The sequence below is a fragment of the Carassius carassius genome, chromosome 32 (genome assembly GCF_963082965.1).
Source record: "Carassius carassius chromosome 32, fCarCar2.1, whole genome shotgun sequence".
NCBI classification, from domain to species: Eukaryota; Metazoa; Chordata; class Actinopteri; order Cypriniformes; family Cyprinidae; genus Carassius; species Carassius carassius.
The window spans coordinates 6,812,859-6,824,129 of record NC_081786.1 but is presented as its reverse complement, the minus strand read 5'-3'; the positions used below and the strand labels follow the sequence as shown (position 1 = coordinate 6,824,129).

At 36.4% G+C, this 11,271-nt stretch overlaps 1 protein-coding gene across 2 annotated transcripts in view; it reads right to left on the bottom strand.

Annotated features, from left to right (window-relative positions):
• The window catches only part of LOC132112524 (protein Smaug homolog 1-like), a 46,403-nt gene that overhangs the window by 11,703 nt on the left and 23,429 nt on the right, over nucleotides 1-11,271 (bottom strand). For both annotated transcript variants that reach the window (XM_059520043.1, XM_059520042.1), the window contains exons 3-9: nucleotides 7,601-8,122; nucleotides 3,797-4,051; nucleotides 3,529-3,638; nucleotides 2,431-2,517; nucleotides 1,548-1,779; nucleotides 1,182-1,267; nucleotides 305-417 (exon numbers count right to left, since the gene is read on the bottom strand). In XM_059520043.1, the coding sequence (XP_059376026.1) occupies nucleotides 305-417; nucleotides 1,182-1,267; nucleotides 1,548-1,779; nucleotides 2,431-2,517; nucleotides 3,529-3,638; nucleotides 3,797-4,051; nucleotides 7,601-8,122 (1,405 nt within the window). The remainder of the gene's footprint in view (nucleotides 1-304; nucleotides 418-1,181; nucleotides 1,268-1,547; nucleotides 1,780-2,430; nucleotides 2,518-3,528; nucleotides 3,639-3,796; nucleotides 4,052-7,600; nucleotides 8,123-11,271) is intronic.

Here is an 11,271-nt window from a genome sequence, read left to right as displayed (position 1 = left end):
ATAAAAATAGATAATTTCATAATCATGTTTTAAAAGTCCTCCATAATATCTAAGGTAGGTATTTAAACATCAATAAATGCACTAGATTTTCACAAGCTAAAATAATTTGATGGATGTAAAAGCAGATTTTTAAATCTAATTTATAGATTAAACAGGGTTAATGCTTCAATAATATTGACCCCAAAATATTATGTAAATTTGGAAATTCATTTATCATCATGGGATAACCTCGACAGAATTTAAACAGAATTAGGAGGTTCAATTGTGCTTTGGTTCTAACCATGACCTCCAAAATCCACTTTACCTCCTCCTCTGTCCTGTTAGGTCCAGGAGAGTTCTCCGTGAAATTGACCGGAACTGCACCTGCACCTGCTGCTTCCAAGACAACAACCTCTTCTTCTGCGTCTCTGTGAAGGCCTGTGACATCACAGCGGTGAGAGACTCAACATACTTCACACCTCACACCTGGACAGTCCAGAACTGTGCCTAATGGGGCCGTGTCTGCTTATTCTTAAATTTAGTGTCATTTTTTCAGAAGTTTCAATAATAAGGATAATACAAACCAGAAAAGGGAACTGTATGCTCGCCATCTGCTGACCTCAACAGTCTCACACGAGAAACTAAAACACTTTTTGTACTTTGATTTGGATAAAAGCACCTAACAAATAACTTAAACGTCATGAAATCAAATGAATGTTTAGTGAATTTTAAGTTTAATTTCTCAGAGACTCTCTTAAAAATCTGGAGTCTTCCTGATAAGAAGATGGATAATATATATATAGTACATTTATAATAATAGTATTTATTAATATTTTGAATACTGTTATTTTTATATTATCAGTTTTAAGTTTTTTTTCTTGTGCTTTCATTTTTAATATTTCCATTTAGCTTTATTTATGCTTTAGTTTTAATAAATTTAATTGTTCGACTTAATTTTACTTTAATTACTGAAACATAATTTTAAATAGTTTTAGTTGTGGTTAACAATAACACTGGTTCACTAACCATTTTACTTTCATCATTTGACACTTTTCTGAGTGGAACAGGATATTCAACAAGTAAGGACATGATTGTATCCAATGGGAATTATAAAAAGTGAATTAACTTACCACAATAAGACAAAGAGCCGTCATGTATTAAGAAATGAATTAAAAGATATTTTCAAGCTAATGAACCCTCACCTCATGGATGAGGCACTTATCAATAAGCTGTAAGTAGGAACTAATGTTCTCCTCATCCGACCCTGAGACAAGGAGCTGTGTGCAAACTGTCACAAAAACACAGAAAGAGTTAAAGTCACATATAAATATATATATATATATATATATATATAAACGTATTATGCAATGCCAAACTATATTAGTTCAGTATGACTTTTAATCTTGTATAGTTATGAAAAACTAGTGAAGTAAATTACATAATCTCTGTCTAACATCTTCTGACCCATTTTTTTTGTCTGCAAGATAAAGTTGTTTGGAAATGGAAAGTGATGACCTAAACATTCCTCAAATGGATCTCTTAGATGACGAGAAGAACTACATATGAACCTTTGCCCATGACGCGAGTGAACTGAGCGGAGATGTCTCCCTCAGCTATGAACGTGGAGCTGCCCTCCGTCTCTCCTCCACCCAGGTGGGAAGTGGCGATGCTGCTCTTCCCCTCAGCGCTCAGCAGGTGGCGCTGTGAAGACTCCTCTGTGCTGCAGGCTTTAATGGGCGTCTGGATGATCTGGTGGAGCTCCAGCAAAGGAGCACGTAGATTCCCTCCCTCCAAAATGTCCTGAACGAGAGAGAGAGATGACAAACGTATGGATGCGAGCGTAGCTCTTAAATTCAAGGTTGCGGTGCGGCATTATTTTGGACGCTTCCATAAATTCAATACTGGCAACTGTCAGGTGTCGGGATATTTCAGACTTGTAATGAGGCGGAAAATGACATGTGAGGACATAATAAAGGTCTACCAGAAATACGAGCATGTTTGTTTCCCCGTCGCACGGTGCGACTCTTAACAGGGCCGACACATGCGGGACATTAAAACTTTAAATGGATCCAGCTATCAGGAGGAGGTGTCTGATTTCTGAGGCTACAAATGCATCGAGATGAAAAGGCTGCTCTGAAATTAGACATCTGGCTCCTTCCTGTCTCTTGTTGTTTCAAATATTGTGTCCTTGAAATAAACAGAGGACATTTAATAATTTAATAATACAAATTGCATGTGAAAATGATAATGGCTGGGCTTCAGAGTTAGTGTGGCACTGCAGTTAAAGATCAAGGCTGGAAAGTGAAAGGTTAAAGGTTCAAACCCAAATCTGAAACAGTGAAAAAGTATCCACAATGTGAATGACTGCAAATGTTAAGATGAATAGGACTGTTCACAAAAACAAAGACTAGGTGTTAAAATAAACTGAGATGGGGAAAGAGAGTCTCTGACCTTCTCCAAACAGCGTAGCACGTTTTGTCTGTCTTTCAGCTTCTGAATACTTATGATGATCTTGTGCCGTGCCCCTTTGGTGACTTGCTATATCAGAGAAAAACAAGATTTATAAATACATTTGACATGCTGTATGACATAACAACAGATCTCATACTATGCAAAGCTGCTGCAATATATACAATAAAAAAATCTATGTATGTATACATGATGGAAACAATATATACAATTCCCCTACAATAATAGCCACATTTAACACATAAAAACACCCAATGAGGCCCTGTGTGTATTATTCCACAAGTAACAATCACCAAAATTACCATTGAGTAACTGAGTCTTTTGATTGGCTCAAACTCTCGCAAGCATGTCTGTATCTTGTACATGCTCGAACCTCTCTGGAAATATTACTTGCTTTAATCATTTTTACACTGGAGATCTGCAAAACTAATTTTCTTCATCAGTATTTTTGACTGAGCTTTGCCAAGACATGATTTAACTAAAACAAGTGAGCAAATTAAGAATTATAGTTACACGTTTTACAGAGTAATTATATATTTAAGTACTGAGAAATACTAATTAACTTCTTGCATGTAATTATGCATAATTTATTGTTGTTATAATAGTAAGTACATCATGTAACAAGGACACTGTAAAATAAAAGTGTTACCTATTGTCTTACCTATTATGTTTTATTAATTCATACTCTTGTTTTTATTAAGTCTCTGCCATGATTTACAAGTAGTTTCCTTATAGCTACAATTGACTAAAAATGGTCATGGGAACAAATTCTTAATTTTTGGCTAATATGTCTTTTCAAATGGATTAAAAATGGGATGTCAAATGGGGTGAGAAATCTAAATGTAATACAAAAGGGAATTCATGTTTTTTTTTTTTACATGTTTTAAAATCACAAACACCTTAAATATGAATTGTGTTCCCTAAATACAAGACTTGTTCTCTTACATAAGCTTGTAAAATCATCTTGAAAGATTTCTTAAAATTTTAAATTATATTTATTTATACTGGAACACAAGACAAACCTATTGAGTAAGAGAGTCATTTTTGCATCCTAGCAACGAAACGTATCAAAACACCAACCTGAGCTTCCAGCTGCTGCTCCGTCAGTGACATCATCTCATCAAAGGTCATGGTGGAGAAGAGCCCAGCGTACTTATGGAGGCGCAGACTCTTCAGCCATGCCGGCACATCTGAGAGTGACATCGCATTGTTTCAGATGAAAAGCAATGCAGGATCATTTTTCTCGTAAGTGACCTAGTTTTTAAAGCCCTGGGCTCATCATGACTAATTAGACCAAATCATTACTTTCAAGATCTGTTTAGTCTACATGAACACTTCTGTGGCTCACCCCTCATCCCGCTGCCCTCCTCATGGAATGTACTTCGGCCAACAGCGTGTTCCTCCAGGTGTTCGCTGCCCCCGCTGCCCGAGGACGCCACGCTGCTCTGAGGAGAGATGGGTGCATGGTCAGGGGCCGGCCCGCGGGGACGCAGGTCCTCCTGGGAGAGCCATCCGTGCCCCAGAGGCTGGTTAGATCCGCCGCTCATCGGAGGGGTCAGAGACACTGAGCGCCGCAGAGGACTGTGCTGTCCACCCGACAGAACTGTGAGAAAGGAGACATGCACCATGAGACCGGGCCACAGGGATCCTCATAAACACAAACAAGTCAGGACTGTTATATTTCTGGAAACCTCTGTCAAAAGCTTTAAATTTACAAGCTACGATTCGTAGCTCTGTTGTCACTAAGCAGACATATGGGTGAACTTTTTAAAACATACTATTTTCTGTCTAGTCAGTGTGGACAATCAGGGGGTCGAGTAGTAGAGGTGCGGTCACGCTAGACTTTAAGCATGTGAAATTATTTTGGACTGCAATGAATATGAGCAACGGGATATGATTTCATATTCCAGGGCTATTTTGAATAACAAATAATAACGCATTCAAAATGTTATCCTGTTTAACATACCATCTACTCCATATCCGAGTGTCACTGCACAGCATGCAGCTCTTATTTTAAATTTAAGAAATGTATTACATTAATCAATTAGTGATATATGAATACACTTGTTCTATTACAGATTTTATAACTTTGAGCAAATAATTGGAAAATAATTGCCAAATGATGAGATATAAACATCTATCTATCTATCTATCTATCTATCTATCTGTCTATCTATCTATCTATCTATCTATGTTTATATTACTGTTATTTTAGTATTATTTAAAAAATATTATACAACTTAATGTTTTGAGTTGACTTTTCATTTTAATTTTTCAGGTTAGTTTTATTACTTTTTTTAAATAAATAAATAAATATTATATATATATATATATATATATATATATATATATATATAGCTTTCATTTACATTTATTTCAGTTGTAGTTTTACCAATTTTGGAACTTCAGATTGAGTTTATTTTAATTTAGTTAACAGATTTTCTTAAGAGTTTTAGACAGTTACAATGGTTTACACAAACTTTTTAATAACTATCTTTTTATAGACACATGCAACTATATGTTATATTAATATACTAAATAAAAAAGTATTTAGTTTAATTCAGCCATTTTTTACAACACAACGTGTAACTTTAATATGTTGTCATATGAAAATGCAGTCAGTAACTGCATGTTTTTTGGTTCACTGACTAGAACAGACTCACTTGTTTGGGATCTGACTAGGCTGATTCGTAAGAGTCATTTATTTGTGAATCAGACTACACTACTAAAGCTGCACAGTAAGTTTTGATTCACTACAAGGAACACTTTAAAAGAACCACTCAAGAGTCTTGATGATTTAGAACCAGTTCTGAATTAAAGTTCCTAGTTCCAAATCCCAAATGACAAGCACATTATACAATGATCAATTAGAGTTTATCTTCTAAAATTAGGAGATATATATATATATATATATATATATATGAACTGTATCCCAGACCCACATGTTCAAGCAGACTCGTGTGTGTGGTTGGAATTTGTAACAACTTTCATGGCAAACATCTGAGTCTAGTCTGACTAACAGCTTCTGTAGCTCTAAACTGCTTTAGCCAGCACAACCAACACAAGTTTATTTCTTTCCACTAATGGGGGAAAACCTGGCAAACCAAACAAGCTGCGAGTCTTTTCCATTTCACCTACTAAACAGGTGAGTCTGTCTTCCTCTTCTGGAACATTCAACCTCGTCACGGATGAGGGGAAAGAGGAAACAAACAGAGAATGAGATGGAGAAGATACGTTATGGGCCGTGTGGAGAGCGTTCTCTCCTCCTATATGCGGCTGTAAATGTTTGGACTATGTATAGATCTTCGCGGGCTAGTTTAAAATAGGTGCCCAGCTAACATTACAAGTTCCAGTCCCTAAATATTAGCCATTTTCCCTAAATACAAACCCTCACAAAGGATACCTTACAAGGGAAGAGCTGGGATGGTATGTGGTGCTTAGTTGGGGAGGTGAGAGGGTGTTTGTGTGGGTAAAGAAAGAAGGACACAGGATGCTGTTCTAATTCAATTTACAAGTGTTCATTGGTGAGCATGTGGAAAAAATGTCAAAGATGGTCTTATATATTATTAGATTTTATTCTCCTCTGTCAAGGAGACAAATATGTTTTTTGGAAAGAAGTAAATTTACACCCGTTTCACTTTGTTGATCTGATACCATGAATGGAGCAAAATTACAACTGAATCCTTTATTATAAAGTATTAATAATATATTTACATTATTGATTAATGAATTAAACAAAAACATTTAAATAAAGAAGCTAGCGCCAGTTTCACCGTCCACCTGATTCCCTACATGGACCAAAAATAACTGACTGAAGCCAACTTTATAAAATGTAATGTATGCAGATTATAATTTATAGTATTTAATTTGGATAAATAAATTTAAAATGATATATACCACCTACTATTATTTTAAATAGAAGGAATGTAATACATTAATTCATCAGTGATTACAATCCACTATACCCATGCTTTTCTCACAGGCTTTGAGAAAGAAATGGCTGAACAATTATTATTATAGATGAGATCATTTTACAACAAAACAATTACATTTTGAGTTTTTTAAATAATGTATCTTTTTTATTGTTTACACTGGTGATGATTTAGTATTACTTACATACTATTAAAGTATTATTAAGTTTAATATGTTTATTTTTAGTAATTTTGTCATGTGCTTTAGTAATTTTTTTTGTATGTAAATTAGTAGATTTAATTACATAACAGTTAAATTACATCACAGGTTTACAAAGGAAATGCAATGTCAGTGGAGTTTTTGGTTGCACTGATTATTCGTGTAGGCCATGTTGTTTCTTTTTATCATGTTGGAAGGTAGTTTTTTGGGCATGAAATTTACAAAAAAAAATTATTATTATTATTTTTTTTTTGTAAGTGCCCAAACAATTCAGAGTTGTATCAAATCCAAATTACAAATAAACACAAAAGAAAGCTTGTGAATCTGTATCCATATGCAACCTTAGTTGACATGAAACAGAGGGTTTCCCTAAACCATTTAACAAAGTAAGTAAAAACGGGACAGCAGTATTTGTCCAGTGGACAGATACGATAATACTTTCAAAGCTAACATCCTGAGGCTGCTGGAGGTGAGCTGTGAAACCAGTCCTTTGTGCTGTTAAGTTCTCTAAGTAGTCAAAAATAAAGAGGATCTGGTGGAGCAGTGCTTTAAATGTGCCCTTATTTATATCCTCAGCTGTCTCCTTCATCAGAAAAAAAGACCCTTGCATTCTTAGCTGGAAATATCGTGCTCTGACCACAGATATGTTCAATCTGAATATCTTTGTTACACCCACAGCACAGCAGTGCTGCATATACACGTTTCTTCCCCTCGTTTCGTGGGCTATCATACTTCTGAATGCTCCTAGATCTGAAAGATAAACTTCAAGTCATTAGTACAACATCTGAACTGTCCAGGAGGAAATGAGTGGGGATTTGAGAGGGTCATAATAATATCAAAGTTTGAAAGACTTGACATCTTGCTAATCTGGATCTGCAGCTGTTTTAATCGCACTTGCCAAAGACGAAATAGACAAAATAGCAGCTAGCTTATATGAAACACCTGTGGTTATGGACAGACTAAGCAATGGGAGACAGACGGTGTCCCACGTTAAGCCGAATGTGTAGAATAGCTCACTCACTTGTGTTGGTCCCACTTCCTGTACCTACAGCGTTGATAGTGGAGGGCATGGAGGATGATGGGTACAGTGAAAGGTGCCCGTTTTCACAGCTCTGTTGCTGGTGCTGCCAACTTCCCAGTCCAGAGTCCCTCGAGCCCTGCCAGCCGTTGAGACGGTCGTCGGACCCGTAGCGCTGGTGGTGGGGGTAGAGGTGCGGAAGCTGCCCATGGTGAGATGAAGACACGCGCTCAAGGGAGTCTCCGGCTCCTCGGGCAGCCGCCCGCTCCTCCAGGTGGTTGAGCCAGAGGGCGAGGTTTCCCCGGTCCTCGAGGGAGGTTGCGGGGTGGATGAGGGCGTAGGACAGAAGCTGCCTGCTTTCCTCTAAGTGCCGGCCATGTTCGATGGTGTGGCCCAAGATCTTCGGCAGGAGACTCATGTACTCCACCTTGGCCTCAACGTTGCCCGGTTTGAGGAGAGGCAGGTGGGTCAGAACCAGAGAGATGACCCGTTCTTTCGGCTCACTCTGCCAATGACTGATCACCACTGCAAAATAAGAAAAAGAAGAATAAACATTTTAACAGGGAAGTTTACAGAAAAGAGCATCCTAAATAAATAAATTAATTAATTATAATAATTAAAAAATATATTTTTTTGTGTGCATACATTACAGAAAGAACATCTTAAAATAAAATAAAAGTTCAGCATATTTTCAAAGAAAAGGTCACCTTAAAATAAAATAATATGCTAAAATAAATGGAATTTGATGTTTACAAGAAAGAGCACCTTAATAAAATACAATAAAATTAAATAAATAGAATTGTAATTTCAGCATAAGTTCTCAGAAAAGGGCACATTAAAATAAAATAAAATATGAGTTTAACATGGGATAGATATTGTTTATTCCATTGCATGGAAGGTACAAAGTGATATATGCCTGGATGAAATAACATGGACAGGTCATCCCTGTTTTTACTCTTCCTTGAAAATAACTTCTGCATTTTAAGCATTTTGTGAGGACACTATTCATAACCAGGGTCATGCAACCTATTGTAACATGCCTCAGAAATGAACCATAGGAACTATAGATACTTTGGGGTCACGGCAGAGGCTTTGTCCACCACCAATAATAGAGAACGCTGGCCACAGAGTGAACCTCTAGATCACGTCTAGGACTCATTTATTCTCTGGGTCTGTCTTTACTTTGGACATGGAGGCACAAGTGGGATCCAAAAACATCTTTTTGTAGGCCTAATGATACATGATCATAATCTCATGAAAGCGGTCAACAACATGTCCAGTTCTATTACACCCCAAAATCAAAATTAAGATATTGTTTTCCTAAAGAATTAGCTAATTTTAAGGAGCATTTTCTTTTTCATAATTACAAAAATGTATTTCTCAACCGCATATGCAAAAATAATATATGATAAAATAGGTATACATCATTGTAGTATGCTCTGTCCTGCTTTTAATGTTGACCATATTAAAATAAATAACTAAAATGTTAAATAAAAATGTATTAAGTGTCCTTTTCTTTTGATTTTGGGATAAAATTTGACCTTGACGTGTTCACCAGTATACAAATATAGAAAATAAACATTACCCTTAGATCAACAGACATGTTTTGCAGTTTAAAATGACAATGATTGTAGTATTAATAAAACAGGATCATAAATGTTTCATCAGTGTGTGTACAAGTAGAGATGTTTCAGCGGTCTTCTGTCATGTTTAGCATGAAGCTATGCTTGTTTAGACCTCATACCAGTGTCATGCTAAAGACAAACGCTTAGACTTGAGGACGACTGTGGACTGATGATTAAGTGTCTCTCTGGGGGTCTTTTTCTGGCACTTCCATTTTTACTGATGGGCCTCCGGGATTCTAGAGGGCAAGCAGACAAACCCAGTTCACACCCCCTGGTGGTCCTTTATCTATAAGGCTATTCAAACCCTCAACTTTTCAGTTACTTACCCAGATTAAATCAACATCCAATTATTACAAAGTGAAAAAAAATAGTGTACACTTGATCAAGTTCATATCCTCAGTCAGTACTAATTAAGACCATGTTTGTGCAACTACAATCACAAACCACTTTAAAACATATGGTGTTAAAGGAATAGTTTACCCAAAAATTTACAATTTGCAGAAAATGGTTTCATTCTCCAGCCATCCAAGCCGTCAAAAGATCCTACATCCAAGATGTAGATGACTTTGTTTTTTCATCAGAAAAGATTTCAAGAAATATAGCATTACATCACCGTAATTTTATACCGTTTCTCCGGTATAAAAAATTCATCTCACCTGAATCAGGAGAGAAATATGCACCGATGAAGCACTGTTTAAAAGTGAAAACAGTTCAAACCAAATATGTGGTTAGATTTTGATGTAAGAAGACAACAGGGGACGGTTTAAAGTTAAAATGCATTAATGATGGATTTGTTTATTTAAAAACATGATTTTAATCAGCCGTTTGGACTCTCTTTCTAACGGCACCCATTCACGGCAGAGGATCCACTGGTGAGGAAGTGATGGAATGCTAAATTTCTCCAAATCTGTTATGATACAGAAACAATTGTATCTACATCTTGGACAGACTGAGGGCGAGTCAATTTTCATCTTTGAGTGAACTATTCCTTTACAGGGATGTGTAACGTTTACAAGATGTGAAGAAATATGTAAGGGAAAGTTTCAAAAACCCAAATTGGATTAAAGTGCTTAGTCAGAAACAGGAGAATTCTTCATAAATTACATCCAATGAGTGATGAGAGAAGGTCACACGTCCACCACTATGTGTCACCACTCAGCACGGTTCAGTGTGTGCTTTGCCAAAGGTTGTGATGAGTTTATCTGGTAATAAAGTCCTCATGACCCTCATGAGCAACACTCCTCTACTAAAATTAGAGCCCAGCATTCAACTTGGCCAGCGTCCTGCTCTACCTCAGCGGTTGCCAGCTCCTCTATGGCTCCCACACTCCTCCATCATCACACAGTTCTTCTTCCTTCGCTCCACCCATCCAGCTGGATATAGAGGGAGTGCTGCTGCTAAAACAATGCAGCTTACTCATCTCAAGGATTCTGACTTCCTCTGCCACCATCCCCCCGTTCACTTCCTTCAGGATCCGATCGCAGACGTCGGACCTTTCTCACACTATCCCTTCCCCATTCATCGCTGAATCCTACATCTGATGTTTTGCAAGAACAGGCCCACCAGATATTGCAAAAAAAATGTGTCAGCCACGCATGTAAATCACATTTTACTGACAGTGACACACTTTTTTGTTTACTTGCATTTAGTTCTGACAAATTTATGAACTCATTTTGAGATGCACCAGTATTAAACTGACTGATTAACAACCGGATATTAAAATTCTATAATATCACAACTAAAGTGTTATTTTATTATTATTTATAAAATATAATATCATTTTGTTTTAGTGTTTCATTTTATATTTTCAGATTTCATTTAATTGGAGTTCAAGTTTTAGTAATTATGTTATGTGCTTTTGTCATTATTAATAATTGTTGATCTTAAGAAATATTACTTTATAGTTTACATTTATTTTTATATCAGTTTTAGTCATTTTTATATATATATTAGTGCTGTCAAACGATTAACAAAACAAATTAGAATGAATAATGATTAGAAACGTAGTGAAGGCAACATTCTGCAGGGAGTCTGTGAATCACAGTTGTT